Below are 27,606 nucleotides of genomic sequence, written 5' to 3'. Positions count from 1 at the left end.
GCCTAAGCCAGAATAGATTGGAACCGTCTTGAACCAAGGTTTAGCTCAAGTAAAATCCTCAGACACCTACAGGGTGTAAGGTATGTGGCGGTACACTTTCAATAAAGGTCTAGCTATTGATCCAGCTTATAGAATAGTCAACCAATGGCAATGAAACTCGGGATTTGGATAGATTATCAAACAGACTTTTGGAGTCCGATTTTGGTACTTTAGTTGCGTGATTGCCAATTTGTAGCATTGCGTTAAACGGAATCATCAATGCAATCCTTAACACCATGAGTCATCCAAAGAAGATCAAGGTTTTTTAAGGTCTTGATTACATAGGAATGGATTGAGTGTTAAAATACTGAAACTATATCAGACCAGTATTTGGATGGGAGAGACAAGCCAAGCTTGAATCTCGGTCTGTAAAATGTGACAAGCCGCCGCAACCATCTTTGTGAATTGATTTGGATGAGCTTTTTCTTTGTTCATAAACTTGCAATAGTGTTAAAGTGTATCAAAAATCATTAACCATGACCACATGAGCAAACATGTCTAAAGACTTTACTCTTAGGAACAAGGTAAACAAACCTCTTTTCATAAGTCCACTAGGCTTTTTTGGATGTCTGCTGTCAACACCTGTATGAAGCTGATCTCATGCCATCTTCAACTTTAAACATAACAACTGTTCATAATCATAGAACAAATTATTGCTACTCTGTTCCTTTTTGCATGTGTCTGGCTTGGCTTGGTCTTAATATTTTGAAAGTGACAAAGGTGGGGCTTCAAGAAAAATGTCAGGATGGTTGAAAAAGAGTACCAATTCATTGGCTTCATGACTACGATTTGTAACTTTGTTATCAGCTTCGCACATCTTACTATGGTAGATGCCTAAAAAGAAACTAATTGCGGTAAAGGTTGCATCAATTAAACTTCCATTTGTGTTTTAATCACTTTTGCAGGATGAGGTCGGAACCGGCCAACAACTTTAAAGTCTTTGAAAGTGTAACACCGCATGCCCCGCACCCTGTAGATCTCAATGTTCCCTCATTGCAGATGCCGATGCGCCCTGAAAGCAGGTAGTAATGGGACGAGTCTTAAAGTTTGGTTTCTTTAAGAGGTTTTCTATCAGGGATCAGAATGTTTCCAGGTTCTACACGACCCTCCAGGGTTAGTCTTGCCTAAGTCTTGTCTGTATTCGAACCATGTTTACCGGGATAAGCCCGGAAAAGGCTTATCGAAGAACACGTGGGAAGCCAACAAAGACGGTCGGTCGCCTTAAATTCCTGGAGGCAGGAGTCTAACTTGAATTTTGAAAGCGCATTCTTCCCCGAAAGACTCAATATTAGTCGGAACAAAGAGGTGCTCGCTCAAGATCTTTTGAATTTCCTTATTCGTTCAGTGTCTGGTCTTAAAAAGCTCACCAAGCACTTTTCCAATTTTGAACCAATCTCGAGGCTGTCTTGATCCACCAGCTCTTTATTCAGTCCGGGGATCCAGTCTTTTTTAAAATGTTGGTCATCATCCTGTTAGTTGGCAAATGACCGATTATGATTGAACTATCAACTGGTACGTTGTCATTGCCAAAAAAAAGAAGGACAACTTCAATTGTTCAATATGCAAGTCTTAAATGAAGCACCTAATTTGACGATTGTTCTTGGTATGTAAACATTGTTACTTGTCTAGTCACAAACACTATTCTTTATATCCCATAAGCATTATGGAGTGCCATGTAGTGATCAAGGAATGTCAAATGCATTTGCAAAGGTTCAACAAACTGATTGTCTATTTTGAGACTAACAAGGTCCACAACCATCAAAGACGACAATATGTCGTATACGATTAAATACGAAACGAAAAGTTTTTCCGTCTCTAGCCCTGTACTAAACACATAGAAAACGAATGATTAACCGCAACTGCCCTTTTCACAACGAGAAACTGATTTACTGTAGTTTGTTGGCTCAAACCCCTTTGCTAGAGAACATCTGGACATTGAGAAATGAAGTGAATGGCACTTATAAAATAAATTTCAATCATAGCAATCCCTTGAGGAATTGTAAATGCTCTCCTATCATTCTAACTTGACCTTTTCTGTCCATGCAGAGCTTTCAAGATCACTTCTTGGGAATAAAAAAGGATTTAAATACAAAAACAAATAGGATTTAAGTCAAAAAACAAGACGAATTCAAATCAAAAACAAAAAGATAATAAAAGGAATTTTTTTTTGCAATTTGAAGTAAATGCAATATTTGGTAAGCCACAAAACTATCGATAAATCGAGATTCGTTAAATCGAAGTTTGACAATATATATTAGCCAATCATTAATTATAAAAAGGAAATCATATTAAAGTAAATAATTAATTGATATAGTACCGTCAATTGGAAGTAGCAATGTGAAGCCCGTACTTGAATTATTTGGCTTAGATGTCTTGAGAAGTCGTCGAAAACAGAGCCTCCAGCTCAAGGTTATGTTTTGGCATCTAGAATGAGACCCAATTTTACGCACTAAATGTCTCACTTCCTGGCCAAGGTAATCTGGTCCATTTTTGGAGCAGGAACCGTCCTTATCTACGCAAGATAGTTCAGATTGTCCGAGACGGAAAAGGGAGAGAGTGGGAGGGATAAAAAGAGCTCCATTCCATGACGTGCTCCAGATGGTCCAAGCCCGATTTTCAGAATATCAAAATTCATGAGTTTTCTCAGGACAGGTTTCCCCCTCCCCACGGTTTTCCCTAAACTTAGAAAAGAAAAATGGCCAGGAGCAAAGACGCAGGGGATGGGTACTGTTTTTTTGTGTGTTGCAAAGCAAGTCCATGTAACCTTGATCAAAGAGAGAACACTCAAGGACTGAAAAGACAATATTCGGTTGGGATGCGCACTTTATGTTTCCTTGGCACATTGATTCATTTTGGATTCCTTAAAACCTTATACGTACAAACTATTCTCGTCACTAGCTTTCCGAAGTTGACTTCGTTGCTAAATAATTAACTAAGCATTCTTCTAACAATGTAATCACTTTCATTGCCTCATCTTCAGACACTTCGTAAAAGGCATTTTCCAAGTCACGTGACTGCAAATTGTACGAAACTCCATAATCACGGAGAAATTTTCTGAAATTCTTTGGAGCAAGCCAAATCTATTCAGTTCATATTTTTACAGAGTGCCTTATTAAAAAAACGCTATTTCGTTATTTACAACCATGTTATCTTTAAGATTGCTCAAACTTCGCCCCAAATGGAAGTGCAATTGAAAAATTGGCGAGTTTGAGGTCCCGCTTCCAGGTGCTTAGTTTTCCCTCTCCTCTCAATATAGGATGGCAGCCTCTTTCTTCCGACGCACGTCGCACATACGTACATACTAGAGTATACATCCTCTCCGTGGTTCCCTCGAGTGTAACGTAGACATGAGGACGCGGCCTTCATCCCCCAGGCCTTCCGCTTTTCGGTCTCTGGCCTCGCGAAATACCCATCAGGGGGAAAACGACCTCCAAATGTGCTCCTCAAAAACCGTTCGAGACTCAAGGTCTGTAGAGTCCTTGCTTGTAAAGAGGTGAGTAACACATTGATGGACAAGGTTCTTCATGAGCAATCTCAACCTTTCCCAGTGGTTTAACTCGATCAGTGTCTACCACAAACCATATGGACCTTTAAGGTGTGTCAAGTGACCTGTGTCAGCCAGCATCTTGAACCAGTGCCATTGCATCTTTGATTTCAAGCGCAGACCAATTTGGGTCCAACCTTCCACAACGTAAGTATCTCTCTAATTATTCAATTTGGGTCCAAATTTGTAAGACTGATTTATCAGTATGCAGTAGAGTGCTATCCTACCTCAAACCTCGTGCAAATCCTGGCCATATTGTGCCCCAAGAGGTACAAAGAGATTGCCTATGTTGTCCAAGATAAAATCGATTGGAGGCCGTCCAAAAGCTGGAGGGGCAAAAGTCAGTGATGCATGAGGCAAGTGATTCCTATTCTGACAAATGGTTCTGTCTAGCTCAAGGTAGAGCGGATTTTTCGGGAAGAAAAACGGTCGCTTGGATGCGAAGGGAATGGAATCTGCACTTCTAGGGCTGTTTATATGTTCTTGTTCACGTTGGATTTTGCTCTTGTCGTCTCTCTCTCAATGGGAGAATTTGGAGCAGCCCCAAGGGATGAAGTGTTGACAGAACTCTTAAGATGACCTGCTATCTCTAATTGACTCCATCATTCCTATTCAATGATTGATGGATTGATTGATATCGATGGGCGAGAGATGGATGGACCACAAATGGGGGGAGCATTTTCTTTCTTTTTTCCTCTAAAAGCCAAAATGAATACACATCTCGAATTCGGAAAGTAGTATGAGCAAAACGTCTTACTTACAATACATCCAAGATAAAAATATCACGGACATCCCATAAGCATGAGTTCTCATTCAACCATGTTGTTCAAGATAGCTTTATGTTAAAACAAATCAGTATTAATTGGCTGTAAGAGCTCTAGACCAAATCGAGGTATTGGGCCGATTGCAACAAAAACCAAACCAAACACCGTCCCAGCAAAATATAAAACGATATAGAGAATATTTTATGCGGCATGCTCATGTGACATCAATATGAACTAGAGGTAATCGTAAATATTTCATTTAGTACTTCTGGGGATTGCATTCTAAGTTGCGATTATTAAATCCACAAATAAAAAAAGAGGAAAATTTCATCGAACATACGAATAAGCAAATCAATGCCATGATTTGAAAAATTTGTTTGCTGCTAGTATGTTTGAAAAATAACAAAAAACACACACAGGAGTAATTCAAGGAGACACCCTTAACTCCACAAATGAATGCATCTAGAACATTCCATTTAGTGTTGGGGCGAGTCCGGACCGAGCCTTTTACTCGGTTTTGAAGAAATAGAATTTGGACTCGTCCAAAAAATGTAATTTTTTCTATAAATTTTGTCACCAACTAACTCTGTAGGAAAGCAGCCTCTGAATGGTTTGTTCAATAGCCTTTTTTAGCTTAGTAAAAACAAGTTGAGTTGTTTTTTTGTTTGACTTAAAGCCCAGTAAAAGATTCGAGTCCGACAAAAAGTCAGAAAGTCTAAGGACTCGCCTCAACACTAAATTTCCACTTATGCCTTCCTAGATATTTGACAGGATTTGGGCAACATTTTCATCCGGTCTTGGTTCTGAATAAATGAGCGATGTTGGTCTGAATCTCGGTCTGACCTAGGTTCACTTTTCTCTGCGGTTTACGTTCCAGTCTCCTTCCTGGACGAGTGGTTGCTTTTAAGACACTAATCTATGAGGAGAGGATTCCCAAGAGTGTTTATGTGGGGCGAGCTAATGATGAACTTTCAACCCCCAGAGTTTAGTTCTCTCATCAGAGATGCGTTATTCGACATCACAGATAAACTTGGTAGACGAACAAATATCCGTTCTCATTCACATTAAGCATGCTCTTTTTTTACCGTACATGTGTATACGAAAAGAACAATAGTGTCTCCCCAAATAGTCTGTTACATCTCAGTCGTCTATTATTGAATATCTATTCCAGAAAGTTCGTATTTTTGTGCTGTCGAATCTTTTCTTTGACAATCAATCCGCCTCTGCTGATCCGAATATGGAAAACTTTCCAGCATACGACAAAGTCAATCAAGCATGAGTTGATCATTGCTCGAACACAATAGCGAAAAAAAACACGACTAGGTTTGCTTCGCAGGATTGGATTACAACTCGAATAGTTTTGACCAAGAAATGGGGCCAATCAAAACCAAGTTTCAGATTGATGGATATGGATGGCGCTATCGAAAAATAGAAGCAATCGAAGTTTGCGAGCCACAAAGCAAGACGACGCTAAGTTTGAAAATAAGACAAAATATTGCTAATTCTCGACTTTGGCATTTCTATAGTTTATACTCCACCGTTTCAATTGGAAATACTTCTGAACCGATATCTTCACCATCGACCTCGAGAAAATGCGAGGTTCTAAAGACTCTCATGTTTCACCCAGTCGAGCGTAAGATAATAGCTGGAAACCTCATTTCTCGACGCTCAATGTGGACGTGGCAGTTCATGTCAGGTAAATGGGTTCCTGAACCCGATCCTCCCATTTGCCAACGAGTAATGAGACCTTATTGAAGGGCTGCTATTGGCAAATTGAACTTGGACCCTCATCTACTTTCCACAAATTCCACGAATAGCCCACCTCAATCCGAGAAGGAAAAATACCGAGAACCAGTGACACTCGCCTACCCATGAGGGTAGTATGGGGGACTTCGTAAGTAAGAGAGTCCCTGGTTAACCACTTATTGGACCCACATAGATCCAATTTGCAACTTGAAGTGGGCCAATGGTGGCATTTTCAAGGAACAGGGAGCACACACACAGTCTCTCAGAGCCACTATCCCAGAGACCTTTGGACTCTCCAAAGGGAACTTGGCAGGGCGAAACTTTTTCAAGGTTGTGTGAAGAGCGAAGGAAGGTGGCTTCTTGCTTGCAACCTCTGGGGTGATCTCATTCCATTTTGGCTATTTGCAATTTTTGCATTATTAATCGCCTTATCTGCCTTCTATCTTGATGCGGTTTTGCAGGTCAAGCAACTTTCATACGTTATTGGAGCCCGAGACTTAAAAAAAGGACAGTTTAAGAACGGTCTTTTTTATTCGCCAATAAACCCAATGACTCGAAATACAGTTTCAAAAGTGCCAAGCTAGCTCATGAAATTGAGACATTTGTGGGGAAGTTTGGGAAATAGTGTGAGCTTGAATATGTTATGCTCGTGGGATATTTTTATTTATTGAAAGCAGTCAACCAAAATTGCAAAAGATAGAAAAATAAGCCACTCTAAGTGAAATAAGGTTTAAACAAGATCAAATCCCTGTTTCTGTCGAATGTTTGTCCTAAATTTTGAAGTTGTATTATAAGCAAACAGCCTAATACTTTGCAAATGGGAAGGAGCTCTCAACAATTGGGTTCCTGCTTTTTTGAAGTAAATTTGCTTGTAACGCAAAAAAGCATTAAGTACAAAAGATTTACACCTTGCCGTTTCTTGTAAACTTAGACGGTAAGTCCACTCGTTGTAGTTACCTCTCATGTGATTCCCTTGGAACATAAAACCATTGGTGTGGCATATTGGTCCATTATCTGACTTACTGCATCATCAGGCGCTTAGGCCAAATTATCTTATTGAAGTAATCTTCAAGCATTATGTGGAAGTATCTTCTTGTATCTTTCCCAACCTACAATATAACAGTCTGACAATTTGGGGCCCTTAATTCTTATACTCTGTGTCCCGTGATTGAGGCCAAATTTACAGTCCATTGATGGCAAGCCTTTCACGCGAAAGGTGTGTGAAGTGTGGACTAGGTTCCCAAAGCCTGTCAAAGATAGCCTCATATCTTTGGAGGACCCACAACAATAGTCGGTCCACAGCCCTCCTCAACAGCCCCATGAAAGCAAACCAACGCATAGAAAAGAGGTAGAACTAAATCTTTTGTAAGGATGTGGACAGATCTGGGAGGTTGGAGGTGTGCTTGAAGATTTCTCACAGATATTAATTCAGACCTATTGCGTGTTTGAAAAGGTCAATTGATACAGACACACAGCTTTGTGACTGATTTTCAACTTTCCAGGCAAAATGTCATATCACTTTCATACCAGCCACAGGTCATAGAATAAACATAAATACTGTCTTCAATCATATATCATTTTGAGGTGTTATATTTAAAGGCTTCGAATTCGTCAGGTAAGCAAAACAATTTCATGTGCGCCAACAGAGGGCGCTTCAGATAACCCAACCCCTCGAGTATCGTCTATATACGATTTAAATCTGTGAACTAGAAGCATCCTCATTTGATGAGAGAGGAACGTCCAGGGTCTTCAAAGATTAATTGACAAGCATCCGCACCATGGCACCCTCGTTCAACAACACTGAGAGCTCATTCCTTGGCGTTCAGGGTTGCCGGAAGAAAACGCCGTCCAAGGCTAAGCTCCTACCGTAGAAGCACGGAGCAAGTCCAGGAGTCCTTGGAGTTCTAAGGGCATATAGCGCACCAAGTTTATCTCTTGCTTGGATGGAGAGGCCAAACTTTCAATGAAACTAGTTTTGGCACAAAAGACCATACATTAAGGCGTCCCCCAAACCGCAACTTGCGACTCCGAACTTGGCACTCGGTCCGGCAAAAACAGAATGTTGGGTTCTCATGATGTTTTCAGCATGTACTTACCTTTCAGTCTGTAAATTAAAGCCGCCTTCTCAGGAGGCTTTTTTCCTGACACTGCTGAATGCCGGTTGGTGGGCCGGATCTAATTGGAATTTATTCACAAAGTTAAGAAGATTTGTGTTGTCTTGGGACTGGTTCTTGTTACTAGGGAGTAAAAACTTCAAGATAGAAACATAATCCCCTTGCAATCGCCAAAAGCCGAAATTTAGGCAGTAAACAAACTTAGGGAATATCCTGTTGCAAACTTTTATCATAATCTCTCAGCCATCTATGTTATGCCATGAAAAAAATGAGTGCTTTTATAAACACAGCATTTGAAGTGTGAGTTCGCAGTTTGTAAATATTGACGTTCCATTTGGTGAAGATGCAATTTTCTGGGCCGATTTGTTTTGAAAGGCACAATCCAAAAGCTCATTTTTCCTCTAGCGTTGGGTTAAATCCCCCCAATGAGAAATTAGGACATGCTCCCCAAGGGGTTGTTTCATGGTCCATGAATGTTCCCTTATTCGTTTGTTTACGTGGTGCAAAGCAACTTCTTGTATTGCAGGTGAAACATTTTAAAACATGTTGGCACATTGTTCCAAAAGAATGTCATGCCTCATTTAACCAAGGATTCATGATGTTCCAAGGCCCTAAAGAGAAGGGGGAACACAGAGAGACCAGGAGGACCAAGCTCCCAGAACTTCAAGGGGAACAAAGACGTGAGAGAGGAAACGACGACGAAAATGAGTAGTTGCGCTTGGATGTCTTTAGGAGAGTAGTTAGCTGGCTTGAAATTTTCCAAGGTACTCTTGTTAGCCGGGCCAAATATCTCAGGGTTGGAAGGTCTTGCAAGATGAAACTTATTGTGATGCCATGAAAACTGATCATGGGTGCGAAGAAGTGTCACAACTTTCGTTTTTCATACAACTGGAAAAATGGTTGAAATAGTTTAATTCGTTCATAAAAAGAAGAAGATGATCTTTTGAAGAAAGTTTCGCCTATGTAACCAAAAAACGTTTCTTTTCCTAAGATTCTAGCAAAGTAGATTTTTATTCTTTTTCCGTTGTTAATGGTAACACTATTCAATTTCGAACCTCTGAAAATGTCAAATCGTCGCCATACTGTCAAAATAAAGCATAACCAATCCGTCTCCCCAAAACATGGGAACGCATTGGCCAATCGTAGTCCCATAATGGCTTTTTAACAAGGCATGAAACGTCCAAGGCCTTGGCAACCTCACAAATTGGAACCTTCTGTCGCGAGCCTTTTTTCACACTGATTTCCTCGTCCAATTCAGCAAGCTTGTGCCCAACTTGATTGGAATCGGTAACCAAGTCCTCTCCTAACCAGCATTTTCTTGCGATTCCAAGTCACATTGTACGTACAATCAGTGGGTGAAATATTTTTCTGTCACAGCTTGATTCGTCTTTTTGTCCTCTCTTTCTCTGTCTCTCTCTCTCTCTCGTCTGGGGTCCGGAACCAAAAAAGGTGAGCCCGTCATTTTGGATTCGGTTCCACTTGAAATGAGGGACCGAAAAAGGGGGGAGGAAAAGTGGAAAGTGGGAAGTGACCAGAATCGTGCATTGAGTCTGTCGCAATGGTCTACATTTGATCCGTCCATCGTATTTGTTCCAAATTTTCTCGTGCGTTGGGATTAGTTCCTGGGTTTGCTTGGTTGCTGGGACTCATTATCACGAGGCTAAGGCTTTCACTCTCGAGACAAAGACCCTTTCCAAAGGCTAAAGATGTGCGCTCATGGATGATATTTGCGGAGAGAATGTTTTGTGGTTTCTTCCTTGGTTTACCTCATTTGTTGCTAACATATACAATGAAAAGACTCATTTGTTGAGGAGGACCACGATCTACAGAGCTCCTCTCAGATTAGATTGATCCCTCCTTGATTTTGTGGATGGATGTCATTCTCAATTAAGAGCGATTGACACGTTTCAAACTAGAACTCAAAACTAAAGAAGCATATTTAATATATCGTTGTTTGAATGTCCCATAGAAGTTATCGTTTCCCGACCATAGCGCCCTGTGGGCAGTCTTCACATTTCCATGATGCATTTGAAGGAAAGTGCACAAATCATGGAGAGCAACATTTTGGAAGAGACATTATTTGACGACGAGTTGAAAAGCCATGGAATTAAAACAGACACATCTAACATGAAATTGCTGACATGCTGCCATTGCATTTTGAATGGACGTGACTTCAAGCTCCAAATTAAAAACGTGAGCAAGTACTTTAACACACAGACGCCCTCTGGCAGTAAAGCTGCCCTTGACTCAATTTGTGAATTGCGCACAACAGGGTGTCAAATCAGCTGATTGTATTACAATGTAAGCATGTATGAACTCTTTGTTAAAAAAGGTAAACATGGGTCATTTAAAAATGAAGCACAACACAATAAAGTAAATCATGTGTCACAGTTCAAACATCCTCTTCAAATAATTTTCTCCATCCAATTTCCTCAATTCCTCAATATCACATAATAACGAGACACGTGCTCATGTAAGGAAAGTGTGTTGAAACATTAACATACGAAAGGCTTTTGCACATGCTCCAAATTCAGGTCATGGAATGCTAGCCTAGCATTTTGCATTCAATAAACGTCCCAGACCATCATCTCTAGAAGGCTATTTGAAGGAACACCCATAATGAAGAAAAGGACCTTAACGCTGGCCTCACAGATGATATGTCATGATACTCCACCACTTGGCTGGTAAGAGGAATTGAAGAAGTAGTAGTACGACAAGAACTCAGAGACAGGCCATCGTCCCAAGGGGAGAGCATCTTGTTTTGCGTGACGAGAGAAGGCCGGAGGGCTTCTGTTGTCAACTTGTCAACTTGGCATCATCATCATCATATTGTCATGCTCCTCCTTTGGAAAGGTCTCTTTCTCTCTATCTTGTTGTGAGTGAATGATAGAATCGACCAGGAGGATCTAAGACTTCCGAGGACGAAAATTGAAGCGGATATGGAAATGAGTCTTAAGCAAAATCGTCATAATTGCCCTCATCTTGTTCGAACTTAAGGTCTTGAGTCCACATCTTACGTGTTTCCAGGGGTTGTTTGCGCTTTCATTACATATGGGTATGGAGACACTTTTCTAAGTATGGTAAAGACACTTCAATGAGAGGATTCCCTCCCACACATGACATTTAATTGTGGAAGTAATTATTTTGAGTACTGAACTGACAAGACATGATGGGTACTCTAATGTCAAATTAATAACAGATGATTAAGCCGATAATGATTTTGCTGAAAGCTACTACATTTCTACTTTTATGTTAATGTTATGTAAAGGAAAAGTCGAAAGTCTAAGTCATTGCGGCGACACCTAGTGGTGATCTTGTATCAGGAATGTCCCATTGAATTTTCATCCCATTCCATGTGTTTGACAATGACGGAGAAGAATGGTAATGAATGGGCTAAGCCTTTTGAGTCATGCAATCACCCACAAAAGAAAAGTGGACCGAGGACATGTCCAACTTTCCTTATGGTTTGGTGTGAAGCTCCATTAGCGGTTGGAACAAAGCGCACTTCATTAGAGAACTAACAAGAAACCAACACCAGTGTGTTAAATTTGAGTACCAGACAACTAACAAACCTTAATGGTTCAGACTTGTCTAGATCTCCCCACGGCTAAAATATTTTCAAAACATGTTCCCAAAAAGTTAAGGAAGCGCGCTCTAACGGTCACTACGTGTACAACTATTAGTGCATCGTAAGAGGTCTTATAGACCCTTAGCGTAGATGTAAGTCATTACCCTTAAAGGATCTTTTCACACGTTCAAGACCTAATTGCCATTGTTGTAAAGGTCTTCAAAAAAGTTTTCCCTATAATGTACTTCAAATCATGTCCTGCGTTATGCTGTGTTCCCAAGAAACGGGACCCTCCCTTCGGATTCGGGGTAACGGACAGAGAGGGTTCGGCTCCTCTTTTGGCAGCTCTTAGCATTGTGGAAGCTCGCTTAATGACCTCCACCAGGCAATCCAATGGTTCTTTTTCATCCGAAACTTTTACTCTGTCTGACAGCAAGCTATGAATCTTCAAGAAGCCAAGCACATTAGTCGGTACTGAAAAGAAGGCCCTTGGCGCTCATGAGAACGACTTTTGCTTGGAAAGGCCATTCCATAGATAACTTCCATGGATTGGCCAAGATCATGATCAAACGCAAACCAGACCTTTTTATGACACCATAAACAAATTTAGGGAAAGGTCCCATAATAAGGAGTGAAGTTTGCTTTTTTTTATTGGCACCACTATTTAGGTGTTTAATTTACGATGAGTTACTTCCATGTTAGTCGCCGATCCAGTCATTGTTGTGATTACTTGTGAGCTTAAAGGGTTCCAAGGTCAGTTTGCAAGAGGCCAATCAAATGGATTTCGTGGGCGAGAACAATGGGCACTTTATGACACCATAAACAAATTTAGGGAAAGGTCCCATAATAAGGAGTGAAGTTTGCTTTTTTTTATTGGCACCACTAATGAGGTGTTTAATTTACGATGAGTTACTTCCATGTTAGACGCCGATCCAGTTATTGTTGTGATTACTTGTGAGCTTAAAGGGTTCCAACGTCAGTTTGCAAGAGGCCAATCAAATGGATTTCGTGGGCGAGAACAATGGGCACTTGTGTTGTTGTTTTCATCTAATTATAAATCTCCTGGCTTTCAGGGTTCGTTTGGCACCATGGAAAGAAATCAGTATAAATCTTGAGATATCTATCCTATTACAGTTTTTACAAGCTCGATAAAACTTCAAAATGGGGTTAGTTATGGGTTAAATGACCCTTTCCTATAATTGCTAAAACTTGCTACATTGTAGAAACGAAGGAACTAAATTAAGGCTACAAAACACAGTACAACCATGCCCGGATCAAATGCCTGTATGAATGAATCTTGCGACCCCAAGCACAATCTGGCTGGCAATTTTGTTCTTCATCATTTTGCAACCGATTAAGACACTCAAGATATTTAAACGTGGATGGAAAATGCATTTTTGACCTTCTAGCGAATTCATCGTCTTCAGTATTCCAAGCAAACTTTGGCGCAATATGTGCACATTGATATATTGGTCTACATTTTTGTGGAGCAAAGTATGTTTTATGTGGGAGACCGTCAAGATCTCATTTCCTCCCGCAGAGAACAGGCCTCTCCTTAATTAAAGTGCATTGAACCAAAGTCTGAGGATGCAATCACAATGTTCCCCCATGATGAGCAATCTAATCCCGGTTCTCGCATGCATTGCACAGTGCACGAAGAACACACCTTTCCTGGTTTGGAAAAATCGATTTTTAATTCAACTTCGTGATCCAGGATGTTGCACGTGCTTTCTTTGAATAATTGATTCGAAAAGATGACAGGATCGTTATATTCTTTTGGATTACTGCAGGTTTATCAAACGAAGGTAACTTGTTTTAATTATCTGGAAACCTGAATTGTATTTTAAAAAATGTAAGAAAAGCGTCAATGTCCAAAAGGCAAAAGCCGATTGAGAATTAAAAAAAAGTCGTCAATTCAATTTTTGTATATGAATAGCATTGGTGTGGATTCTTCATTTTGAATTGGCTATTTCAGTCATAGAACTTAAAAAGGATTTCTAGTGTTTTCTGATCGCTGAACTTTAGCAACTGATAAGCTGTCTTCAAAAGAACATCATCTTACCAAAAATGCATTTTAGACATCCAGTCAAATGACCTTCTATTATCCTGGACTCAAAAAGGTATATAGGAAACCATGGTAGAACTTGTTCATACTATGCTATGTACATCACTGAACTTTGAAGACCTTAACTGCCCTCTTTGAAACGTTGTCTCCTACGCGATGACGCTATTGCCTACATAGTATCTTTGCGTGTGGGTTGGAAGATGGTCCCTCTCAAAATGCGCCAGTTTCTTGGCAATCTTCCCCACATTTGTTGGCTAATAACAGCGGTTGGTTGTTGAAGCTAGAAGGCCTGATTCACTCACGTCTCTTTGGCCACTCTCTGGAGGGTTATTTTCCTTGCAACGGGTTCTCAAGCGAGGTTTCCGTGTACTACGTAGATGGTGAAGGTGTGAGGTGCCAACAAAACGTGATGGATCTCTATTTTTTGTGTTGTAGTACTCGCACAATGGTCAAGACGAAATTGGGAGTTCTCCCTGAAATTGAGAAATAGTGGAACTTTTGGGATCCAATATTGGACCTCGAAATTGAACGCTTGTCATTTACTGAATTGTTTCCATCAATATCTGGCAGAGTCAATCAAAGGGCCTCAATTTCTTTCCGGAGCTCTGGACACAAAAACAATCACTGCTCTTGATTGCTAAATAAATGTGGAGAGAAACGAAAACCTTCGATTGATGCTAACTTCTCTTTGAGTATCACTCAAGGAAGCGATGATTGACGAAGAATTGAACCGAACACGAATTTGGCCAGATCCTCAAATCTGAGGCTTCAAACACAGCTCTATGTTTTTTATCTTTCTTGAACGTTGCAATTGCAATTAAAAGCTAAAACATTTTAGGCCCTTGATGTTGATGTTGAACTTGAGTTGTGCGCCCAAGAGGTGTCAGGAATTAGATGATCCTCTTGGAAGTTTTCCGGAAAAACAACAACTTGAGCTTCAAGATGGTGCTTGTGACTTCATTGCCAATAAAAACGGCCTTAAAAGTCCTGGTGAGACAAGCCTCACGCTAGAGAAAATAAAGTCAACTAGCACTCATCAGGCTCTCATCACCATCCTCTGCGTTGGTCTCGTCTTCTTGTCCTTCGGAGAAGTTTATTTCCCGAGAGCCCTACACGATGGACCCTGAGAAAGATTAAAGGAAATCTCCAAGGTCTCAAAATGGCTTCAAGTTCTTATTAGTTCTTATTAGGGCCAGAAAATACGAGTCTTCCAATATGTCTAGACTGGAAATGCGCATTTTCAAGCCGGATGAGATGTGGTCACACTGATTTTCATAACAACAGATTCTTCATTTCTGCCATTTCAAAGCTTCTCGTGAGATCAAAAGGTGTTGCAAGTTCTCTAGCAAGTAGCTTTAGATTGTAACATTTCACAATGACTAATGACTATCACACCACCGCGAAAGGCAAATATGATGCAAAACATTCATGTAATCTTGAAAATATGTTCCCTCAGAGGAGTACAAAAAAAATGAGGGGTTTTCCCTTCGTTGCAAAAGTCTACGATTACGATTACTAAGGCAGGGCTTTAGAGTAAAAAAATTAAAGACTCAATTGCATCAAGATGACAAACAGGAAAAAGTTTGACGAAAGTCATTTTTGTTAGATTTTTATTTGCAAAACAAAAACATTTATCTCACCATGGAGACAATTTTGAATCATACGTGTCTTATAAGTGTCCGAACGCAATCTAATGTCCATTTTTGTTGACCTTTACTAGGCAAATCAGAACTGGAAAAGATACTTACGCGAAGAAGGAGATTAGGTTTTGTATTTCTTATTTCAAAACGTTATGCTTTGAAGACAAAGCACTTGGTAATGGTTTTTCTGCTGACTCTGACACCTTGACCATAAACAACTGGGGCCTAAACCAATCTTCCCTCAGCCACGTGTAGGCCCTTCAAATATGGAAGCCATGAGAAATATCTTGAAGCAGGCAAACCAAAGGCCACAAAGGCCATAAATCTTGACAAAATTCTATTCGCAAATGGTTTCTGTGTTGCGCTAACGCTCTGGGGAGCTTTTTCAATAATGGAGCACCAAGGGTGTTCCACAATTCATCAAGTGTTATCAAAGATGAAACTTCTTTTTTTTCAAGCAATATTCCCTGAAGCTACAACAAAGATCAAATGTGGAAACTGTTTAACCGCTTTGTCAGTGAATTTTTGCCCACCACATTGAATCAAAATCATTTGTTTATGAGCTTCAAGATGAAACTCTAAGTCAGGTGGAACCATTGTATGTTCAAAATTCAGAACAAAGAAGACTGCTTCGGTGTTGTAGTTATTCCAAGGCCGACTTTGAGTGCTAAATATGCAATGCTCTCAAATGCAAGACCAACCATGAAAGTTGGAAGGAACCAGAAACACAGACGTGCTTTTCAAATTGTGAGAGAAGGCACGTCAAATTCTCTCACAATGAGAACAACCAAGTGTCTGAACTTAAAATTCTTTGCATCCTCTCAATTTGTGTCACCTTTATTCAAAAGCGATCCATCCAGGACTTCTGTTGTCCAACCTGTTACATTCTCTCCATTTAAACATGAAATGAAAAAGAACACAATCCACCAAGTGACTCTGAGATTTATCACCCCAATGCTTTAAACTTGTGACAATTCCACTTGATCTTGAGTGCCAGACCTGCCTACTAATATGGAACTCGCAAGTTCCACTACAGGCAATCCAAATTCCAAGTTTTTCATTCCCATGATTTCCCTTGAATTTTGTTCCCAACTTTTCCCCGTCGTTTGGTTTCGAGTCAGGAACGGTCCGTGAAATAGGACCAGACTCCTTTTTGAGGAGGCTAAGAACGTGGATAATCAAACCAGCAACCCTACCAACCTTGGGCTACAAAAGCGACGATTGATTTATTGCATGCGCCTAATGTACGTATACGTATTGTGTGCGAGAGCGCTGCATCCGCTATTGGAGAGCGGAACTCGCGAATCTGGCTCTTTTGTCCCACAGGAAAGGAATCCCTGTTTCCATCCTTTAGCGAAGTAGTGTTTCTTTTAACCGTTGAAGAGGATTCGAAAACGAAGTCTGTGGCATGTGGGCCTATTTGCCTTTTTTTCAACCGTGCCATTCAGTGAGTTGGGAACAAGATGACCTGAGAGGAATGGAACATGAATCATGATATGCTATTTGGAACAGGTCCCATTTGTTATCTGGTCAATTTGGCTTCTTCAAATCCGCGAGATTTGAATTTATGATTCGGTATACTCAACAAACTTTGCTTGGGTCTTCTTCATCATGGCCCTGATTCCAAAACAAAGGGGTGCGGCAAAATGAAGTCGAAAAGTATATTTTTCAAAAAGGTCCAGAATACTTACCTCTCTTTCTTACACTCCCTCAATTTCAAGAAAAGAGCTTTCTTTCTACATTCTTATAGCCACGCGGTCATTCTTTTCAGAAAGAGAAAGGAATAACTTTGAATCACTTTTGGTATTCGAAAATTTCATTGTGCAAAACATCAGGTATTCATAGCGATTTACTAATATTGAAAACTGACGTACATGCACAGGAAATGAGAACGAAACTTTTGATAGAGGAGAGTAGCGTGCTAGAAATTACGAGTTGAATATTTTATCATATCCTGCCTGCGTTTTATTTTTTAAGCACTTCCCACAAAAATCATCAACTGATTGTCATGTCATATACCCTAAAGCACTTGGTTTTCAAGGGGAATGTGCATTGTTTTCCTGATACTCAAGGCCACAAGGTGCATGAAGAGTATAACTATTCGAAGCAGACGAAAACGGAAAATGGAAAAGACCACACAAATATCCAATGTACTGTCTTTTCAGATGAAAAGTGTGTCATTTTCTTGCTAGACATCACTTGCTACTTCAATAACTTTCTTTGAAAGTTAAAAGGGTTTCCAGTCAAAACTTTGATGACAAGACCACCTACCTACACATTCATGTTGGATCAATTCAAAAGTATGCCAAAACATTTCGAACTTTTAGGGTCAAACTCCATCGAACAATTGTGCACCTTCTATTTCCCTGGCAATTGCATTGTACTTTCAACTTTCACGTTCAAGTAAATCGACTGTCGGACCCAGAACCCAGAACAGACCCAGAACCCAGAAACCCAGACCCACTTCCAATGTTTCACAATCTTGATCCGATCAAATGATGGGTAATAATTACCAGCGCATGACCTATCAGTTCAAATCAGGTCACTCAGTTACTGAAAGCCCTTAATGTCACTAATAGCCACAAGTGACCCTCGTTTAATGATCTATCATGCTGCTTGCATGTGTTTAGAAGTCTCTCTTTGAGTTATTTTTATTCCTCTCATCATTCTAATCTTTCTAGTAATTTTGACCTTTTGTTTTAACAAGAATTGCCACCAATTCATTATGTTTCCTAGCTTCATTAAAAAATCCTCCCTGATGAGAATTGCGGTATTTGTACATGGGCTGGGGTCAAAATTTGATCAAACATTTCAGGCGGAAAATGATTTGGAAACAATACGAATACAAAGAAGCTTCGACCTTGCTTTTCATTAGATTTTGGGTTCTCTCTGCAATATTTGAGGGGTTCTCTCAGCTTGGATCAACTAGGTTATGATGCATTATATATTAGCTAATCATACATCAAATAAAATCAAATACAGCACCAAGAAAATGGCTGTGCGTATGTATACAGATCGTCAAAGCGACTTATCTTGGTCTAGCTCTCAAGATGAGATAATTACAACATCAAAAGGTACAAAGCAGAAGGAAAATTTCCAAGATGACTTTTCTTAATGACGTCATATCATCTCAATCAAGACAATTATTCTGGCATTAACCATTCTATCTGGATTCGCATCAAGGAATTCCGAGACCAGCTGGAAGCCAGAGATTAAAACTGCTATACTTATTCAGAGAAAGGCGACAAGGCTTTGCAAAACATTGTGGCCCAGGATGTGTCATTGTTTATCTTGCCACCAAATCCAATTAAGTTGGTTTCCCACAATCAAAAAGACTTGCAAAAGTTTCCTACTCCGCATTTTGTGGCTTTTTTACGGAAACAAAGCATTAAAAAATAGCAAGGGGTGTTAATGGTTGAAGAACATAAAAAATTGCGAATAATGCAAGTTTATGGTGAATGGAATATTTTTTTGGCAATCCTTGTATAACAACTTTCAAACATAGGTATTCCAAGGGCCAACCTGATCATGTTTTCGATGTCTTCTTCTGTATAAGTTGAAGCTTCCCTTTAAAAGTCAATGTTACAAAAATATTTTTTCATGGACGCAGATGTAACACATATGACCACAACATCCCTCAAGGGGGTGTCGGTAGCAGAAGTAATGAAATTCATGAATATGTCTTCATCTATTTTCAGGTTTGCCATTGACAATTGGCTTTAATAGGCCAGGCATGAATTTCACGGAGGACGATTTGGACTGCCCAACCTTTTCGGAGGAGGATGAAAATACTATCGAATTTTTCTCCTTTTGGGTGGAAGGTGTGGCTAACGTGGTCATGGCAGCCCTGGGTCTGGTGGCCAATACGGTGTCATCCCTAATCTTATGCAAGTAGGTCAACAGCAATGGGATCCCATAGATTCTGGTCCATTGTCACTTTGTCACTTAGATGCACCTTTATTACGACTTACGCCTTGTTGCAATTTCATTTCAAAGTACAGACTCTACACCATGGATGAAAGCTTATGTTAAACATTGGAAATGTACTCATTCCGTCTCGGTTTATCCAATTTGCACTGAGACCTTGGCCTTGGTCATTTTTGTGTACAAGCCACATAGAGACGCATTCACAACCCCCTATCATATCAGCAAACATGTTCAAGCCTATCCAGGATCCAAGTGCCAACAATGACTTGGATCTACCCACCTTTTCCCTTTATAATACGTTGTTGTCGCAATGAGCAAGCAAGCTTGTCAAGTTTGGTTATTAAATGTTTACTCAAGACCTCAAATATCTCACCATGCTATTCCTGGTGCAAAAAGGCCAAAGAGAACACTATATCACCTGGGCATGAACCAATAGGTTGGAACCAAGTCCTTGATTTGTCATCATTTACAATTGAATATAACCATCCGTGTATATCCATTATTTCCTTCAGAAAAGGGGAATAAAAAGCAATCTTTTCATGAAAACCGTTTTCCCTGGGTTTAATTTTAACTCAAAGGAAACCCAACACCATTATCAGCAACTTCATTTCATTACTCTCTGTTTATGAGATCACTTTGTGTCACAAGTAATGACAAAGTAGATATCGACGGATCAAATGTGTACCTTGAAAACTTGTTATCAAAAAAGTAAAGTGGGTATTCCGTGGCAGCCACTGCTTTTGCGTAAAGGTGATGAAAGTTTAGATTTCATAATTGTCTACACTTTAAACTCATTTGCCTTTTTATGCCCTCTGGTGTGAAGGAAAGCTCGGGGAACCCCTCACTCTTCTATTAAAACTCGATAGCATGGTGTCTTGAACATACCAGCTTTCTACAACCCTCATTTTTATAAACGTGTGGTAAAGAAAGTAACAAGTATTGAATAAATAGTTATTACAACCATGGGTTTGATAATTGTGTCATGAATAAGGTATGGTAATCAAAACAAATTTAAAAACACACCCTGTGCTGAAAACCTGCTACTAATTTCACTTCGCAATCCCCAAGCTATGATTAATATCTTTCTTTCAAGGCTTAATTAAGCCAAATTAAGCCTAAGTAACATATAAGAAGGCCACGCATGAACATGCTTCTCGTCCAGGCGTTCATGAGTCTTCAAAAAGCAATTGTATTGAAGTAGAAAATGCACCTCCAACGGATGAAATGATAGGAGAACGAACGGAAGACAAGGCACAAGCAGCACGCACCTCCCAATGTAATCAAGATCTTGCTGGAAATGAAGGATGCGTCTGTCGTCGAGAATCCCCATATATATCTCTTCGTTACCTAGCCTCTCCACCTTCTTTTTGGCACATAAAGGCTGTTTGTTCCTCATCGAATACGAATGTTTTTTAGTTCGGACAAAGTGTGTGCGATGAAACGAAGGAACCCAGGGCTTCACCGGTTCCAGAGGCTTCAAGGAAAAAAGGTTGAAGCTATTAATCATGGCAGCTCTTGCGGTGACACGTTCTCTTATTACATGTCCCACTTCAGGTCGCGAATTGAAAAAGAATGGTTTCACCTGTAATGAAGGGATGTAACACCTGGCTTAGTTTCGTGGTTCAACCAACACCGGTTTTTAAACGTGACTGGATAAATTGACCTTCGAAAATTGATACTCAAACGTCATCTGGAAACTCCTAAATCCTCATCGTCTGACAAGAGCAATTATATTCGAGGGAATGGTTTGCATGATAAGGCATATTGGACAGACAAGGCAAACTTGGCATTTGTTTTGGGAGCCTTTTTCTTTGGATAGCCATACGAACCCTTTTTTCATGAAGATCGGGTCTGGCATGTCACTCCATCGATGTTCCATGTTAGAAAAAGGCCTAACATCGGTTTTCTCACGTCTCTTTGATAGACACATTCATATCGCCTTTTGGTACAAGGCAGTATTTTGTTAGACATTTCAACTGTTATTTTCATTTTTCTCGGCCCCCAGTTGTAAAATCAATTGTGCCTTTTTAGGATCAACCGAATTAGTGGTTCGAAGCTCCTTTTAGCACAATGCAACATGCTTGGCAAATGATGTCATTATTAATTTTCACAAAATGAGCAAATTTCTGCTTTTTCTAGGTTTTCACTGGGCAGTTTGATTCTATTTTGGCTTCAGTTAAAGCATATAGTTCTTCGATCTACTATAGCCAACTTTTGTTAGTGGATTGGGAACATACCGTATTTAAAAATTTAGGGTCTGAAATCTACCTTCCTAAAACAGTTTGGAGTATGTCAGGCTTGAAATCCATCTTTTCTCATCAGTGCCAATTAAATAATAAGTCAAAGTCTCACAGTTCGTTACGTACAATGTACAAGTGCATTCTTTCATATCTTACATTCAAACATTTCAATGTAATAGGAAAAACGTTTCTCTTTCAATAATTCTTCCTTTTGTGGAAACTATTTTCCCATGTTTGATTTTTCCCTGATGTTTCTCATACAAACATGGCAATTATTCTCACTGCTAAAGTGGATATGGATGATTTTCAACAATGGATCATGTTTCCAGATCCCATGGTAAGAAATCGATCCCAAACATTCACCACTTACTAGTCCGAAAATGGGGCCTGCAAGAATAAATGCCGATTATGAATGAGTCTGAATCAGTTGCTATGCTTAATACGTTCTAGATCTATGTCGGAAAAATCTCTGACTTGGGTCCACTTTTTGTACTTATTCACTCGGTAAATAAGTACCTCATTCAACTTGACACCATTCAATGGGTTTAAGGAAGCATCAGTGACTACCAAAAAGTTTCCTTTTTCCAAGAAGCTTCAATTCATTTTTTATACCTTCGGATACTGAAAATTAATTACTGGTCCAAGCTTGACAATAGTTTATTTACCAATGCCATCTTCTTACTTTTTGTACTTTGATGTGAAATGGCGCCTACTTCTACGAGTTGCGCTCTGTCACGGCCCAAATGGGCCTTTCATCGGCCTCATTGAAGTGGAACCCTTTCATTTAATGATTCGACTCGTTGGATCATGAACATGGACTTTTCTTCTCTTCTCCATTGGGTCCTTGGATAATGACTTTTATGGGATAAGTTAATTCCCTGACAACGTGGGACGAACAAGGAGGGAAGAGGGTATCCAATAACCGAGGCACAAAGGCAAGTTATTTGATCCTTGGTATTAGGTCGATCTTCGAATGATGGTAGGTGGGATTTTTCTCCCTCTTCCAAGAGCTTTGAAATCCTTGGAACATTCCGAACATTGTGATAATCTTAAGCTTTTATCTCCCACCTCATAAATCTCGACAAGACCATGGTGTGGAGTCGTAGGTACGTTTCCTTTAGGCTAAGAATGAGAGCGTTGAAGGATTGGATAGCCTTCATTTCCTTTCACAAACGCGGATTTAGCTCCATTAGTTCTTTACATTCTTGAGGTGCCACGGCACTTGTGTCGATGTGTCATCGATTCAAGAGCTACCTACGTAGGTACGTAGAAGGCTTGTGTTCCAAGAATGCTGGGATTGATAGGACTGCCAAAGGGAATTAGATCTAGGGAGACCCCTCAAAGGGAACAACACACAAAAGTGCTTCTTGCGCTTGACGCCATTTCCGAGGAGATCGAAGAAAGTCGTCGTCTTGTTGGAGTCGAGAGGTTCAAGGTATCTCAACAAACAAAGTTATTTTGCACAGGCTTAGCAAATCCATGACCGCACAAGTGCAACAAACTGCTGTATATGCCGAACATAAGACCACAATTCTGCATTCTAGCTCAAATCAAGTGACAAATCATCCGAGTAAAACAGGTTATTATGGAGTGCTGGACACGCCTTCTGCAAAACTTGGCTCCTAGGTGGCGCTCGTGACGTCTTGTCCTTTTTTTGACCTCTTGCTTGAATTTTAAGTTCCAGTCGGATAGGTTGTAAAGCAAATGCCCTGAAATTGATCATATGACCAGAAATCACTGTAGCTACATCTGCAATAATTAAATTCAGAAGTAAATTCTCGATTGGATCCATAGAACTAAATCAAAACAAGTCATGCTCATTTGTTTGACGAATTTCCTTCTGACTTGTTCTTCAAGAGCGCCAAAATCTGCCGACGAATTGAATTCGAACGCTCCGAGTCTGCCTCTAGTAACCTGAAGGCTCAACTCCGGGTTTTCTTTTCTCCTTGAAAGACATCTTATCGGTTCCTCGAAAGACGTTTGCACTGTGTACAAAGTCAAACAGTCAAGAGAAAGACTATACCGAGAAATGGTTCAGTCAGCAGTGTTCGAGCAATCAAAGTCAATGATGTCAATTGTCAGAAAAGCATTCAGCGAGAGTCCAATAAAATTGGACCCTTAGGGTGACAGCCCTGTCATGTATCGGCTTAAGCCAAAGGACAACTTCATCATAGTTTATCCCTGGCCTTCAAAAGAAGCTCAGCTTTGATTTAGTGAGCGACCTTCACGCTTTTCTTTACATGCAGTAGCTCTCTTCCTGCCACTTCTTGTTCTTGGTCGTTGAGCGAGTCGATCGAGTTACTACATACGTAGTACTTGTTCCAATATGCAACGACTCGATCATAACATTCTGATCACGATCGATGCCCTAGCATCTCATGGCCTTACTTTGCTACCGCAGGTCATATTTGGGTGTCCAAAGTCGTACATAATGGGTCTTTTTTTCAATGGGAATCGCTTAGAGAATACGAATTCTTTCTTTCCGCCGCTAGCTGCCTTCTATTCCATTTTCCCTAGTCATAAATGGAGCAAGGGCTCCATTGGAAGGTAGTTGTGAACCAGAAGCTGGACTCAATCGACATATTTCATGCATCAATAGCATACACCAATAATCTTTGGGCATTCCTGTTCCATATACGTAGGAAAAGAACGAGCACGGAAAAAGAAGTAGACCAAATGTCAAGGGAACACCCATCGTTCCTCCTCCTCCCAACAAGAGAACACTCGCGTTCCGCGTTGTTCATGGATTGCTCTTGGTTGGTTTATCATTCGATATGCGGATGAATATTCCAAGGCATTCATGCAGTGTACGAGTATATGAATCTCCAAATGCGAGCAAGAGGAGGAAACATTAGTCCATTAAAGAAAGATATCTCGATCCAATTGACAGAGATGCTAACGTGGATACATCCTTAGAGAGGTCCTCAGTTCAAACGATATCCTGGAGACCGATCCCTGATTTTTCTTGGAATTGTGGACAACGTGACGGGAAATGGGCAATGCGTTCTTTTTAGGTTTTAGGCTGAGGCAGAACATTTTCGTGCCTACTTTGGGGTGTTTACTAATTGTGGGGAAAAGATTTAGCTGTGTTGCTGGGATTCATGTAAATGTGAAAATCCCGAGTGGTTATAAATCATATCTATCTACTAGAGTAAACACACGTTGATAGCTTTCGACGTGGCGGAATAAAGGCTCTTTTAGATACATTCATGTGTAAGCAAAGCTCCCGTCCTCTTCAAATAGTGATAAGAAATTGAAAACAGAGGGAGTGGCAAACCTCGTTCGGTAAGATATATTCCATGCTTCTCTTAAGCCTTCGACGAGAGATCAAATTTTTCAAAGTTAGAGCTCTGAGAAGACAAGTGACTCATGTTAGATAAATTAGGGAGTCACTTCTCCTAGATCTTTTGTTGCTCTATACAGCTTTCGCTAGAAATAGAGCTACACAAAATCTTATAGATATTGTGGAAGGAAGCCAAATGCAAAAAGACTTTATTCTTGTAACTTTAACTGCATATAACCATTTCTGTCTTGGACAAAATATAATGTCATTGTTAAATAAAAGAAAAATGTATTCCAATTGAGGTGTTTGAAATGTTATTATTTATAATCTAGTTATTAACAGATTTTCCCAATTAATAACTTTTTGAAGCATTTCATAAGCAAGCAAAATGAATCTAAACATCTGTCTGCAATTTTTATTTAAGTTTTGCTTTATCTTAATATCTATTAGCATATTTGATTATTATATATTCTTTTAACTCGGAAAATTGTCGCCTAACTTTGCATCATTGAATCATTTTTGGGTAAACTTACTTTCGGACTTAAAAACTAACGATAAACAGTCAAACATACCATTTGTCGAATGGACTGGCATAGAAAAGATTTTGACTCATAGCAGTTGAATATGTTTTATACTAAATAAAAGAGTCCGAGCAACAGGGTTTGCTGACCCAGGGCTGTAGTTGACAACCACTATTCAACAAATCTCACATTTCTATGACATAATCCTATTTAGTACCAATTTGAATGAAGTAAACAACTTGTCAACTCTACGACGTCTACTAGCATTTGGCTCATGGAGAGTTTTATATCCAGTAATTTTTCCCTACTCCATCATTCAATCTTTTGGTGGGTGCTTACGCATCTCAAGTTATGGACTAGGCTTTCCCTAAAATCAAACCTAGCTTCCACTCTGAAGTATTATTTTTCCAAGCTTTTGCACTTTTGAGGGTAGTCTTTTACACCTCTGATATCTAATGAGAAGGAGAAGTTTGATCAAGTTTGGGTTTCCTATCTTCAGGCGAGGCATATTCATAAATGATTCAAAAATGGTTATGCTACTTAGCGCATTAGTCTGTTCTTGATGTTAACTAACAAGAAAAAAAGACTACTAAGGCTAAGATATTTTAATGTCTAAGAGCCCTTGATTGAGTTTAAAGTAGATCCTTGAAGTATATGATGCAAGCATGTCCAACAACTAGTATGTTGAAAGGTAGGGCTTGTTGGAGGCTATCACAACATAAAAGCATAATGCATGTGCATCCAAAATTGATGAGTCTAATGATTTAATAGATGAGGGATAATTCAATGATTTATGCAAAATCAATGAGTGAATGCAGATTTTGGCAATCAACACTCCCAAGGAAGTGGCACTTGTTTAGTTGCAGTAGAACAAAATCCATATTCTCGCAACCTCTTCATTTCAGGGGGGTCAATTACATTATACAGCAGCTGTTGGCACAAAAAGTCCAAGGCAAACCACATTTTTTCTGATTCTGGGATGGAACAAATCTCCTTGAGAGAAAAGCTTATTTAAGATTTTTTCACGTGTGAAAGCCCCGTCAATGTGCACTGATCTTTCTTAAGATTTTTTTTAAGCACGAGCGACAGTGTATCTTTACTCTGGATTTAGAGCCAATCTCAAAAAGCATGGAAGAGGAGCCTTGGAACGAGCTCATACATTATTCTACAGGTTCTTGATTAGTCAGAAAGGAGTTTCACTTAGAGGGCGTAACATAAGTCATGATGGACTCAAAAACGATTTTTCATAACATACACCAAATGTATTTGAGTGTGCACTCCTCTCCAAAGAGCTTATTCAAAACAATAAGGGTCTTGCACTAACCGCCAAAATCAAAAAAAAACTTTGATCACGCACTAGGTGACTTTAAAAAATGGATGGACTAACACATACGTACGTGTGGACCACATCTAGCAAGTATTCAATGATGTAATTGCCTGAATTCGCGTCCAACCACTTTCGAGATCATTTGTCTCACGACACTTTTTGCTCTCAAAAATGATTAATCCTTCAAAAATAAGCTTTAAAAAGGAACAGATGCTTGACGGAATCATACATGACCAGTGTAGCACTTCTGACAAAACGCAATCAGTGAAGGAGGAGGAGTATTCCCGGCATAGCTTGACCACGTCAGTGGGATCTGATGGAATGAAGCTTAACGGTATAACCAGACACATCAATCTTAGGGCGTCAGTCAACAATGCATCATAATCTCGCCTTTTCCAACCAAAATATGATTTTCCATCAAAGGTTTCCAAAAACCGCAGCACTCAATATTATGTCTGCTTTCATACTTAATAGTTTCTCTCCTTTGGTGTGCAAGACAAGCCTTTTATATCAGCCTTTCGAGGCATTCACACCTGGATGTTTTTGACCAACTGTAACAAGAAATGATAGGCTTTATAGGCCTATTGTCGTCGTTCTAAATTGAACCAGGGTCTAATACACTTTTGTTGAGCTTGTTGATGAGGAGACGGGATTTGTCGAAAATGGGTCTCTTTACCCTTCAATGTTCTGTATATATGATATCAAGGAATGTGCGTCTCATAATGAGAGCGTAGCTATAAAAATGTCCGGAATGTCGCACTCCCTCACTTTTTATGACGTGATGAAACCATTCATTTCCGCGAGAACTTCTTTGGGAAGGGAGCTCTC

At 39.8% G+C, this 27,606-nt stretch overlaps 1 protein-coding gene across 1 annotated transcript in view; it reads left to right on the top strand.

Moving 5' to 3' along the window:
* The first annotated feature begins 3,495 nt into the window (after window positions 1-3,495).
* The window catches only part of LOC131892790 (FMRFamide peptide receptor frpr-18-like), a 43,510-nt gene continuing 19,399 nt past the window's right edge, over window positions 3,496-27,606 (top strand). Inside the window, exons 1-3 of the mRNA XM_059242635.1 lie at window positions 3,496-3,532; window positions 3,588-3,730; window positions 19,179-19,371. Coding sequence (XP_059098618.1) covers window positions 19,214-19,371 — 158 coding nt within the window. The 5' untranslated portion in view covers window positions 3,496-3,532; window positions 3,588-3,730; window positions 19,179-19,213. The remainder of the gene's footprint in view (window positions 3,533-3,587; window positions 3,731-19,178; window positions 19,372-27,606) is intronic.

This window comes from Tigriopus californicus, chromosome 2 (genome assembly GCF_007210705.1).
Source record: "Tigriopus californicus strain San Diego chromosome 2, Tcal_SD_v2.1, whole genome shotgun sequence".
Classification (NCBI taxonomy): Eukaryota; Metazoa; Arthropoda; class Copepoda; order Harpacticoida; family Harpacticidae; genus Tigriopus; species Tigriopus californicus.
The sequence above is the reverse complement of the archived record's forward strand: the minus strand, read 5'-3'. Positions and strand labels throughout refer to the sequence as shown.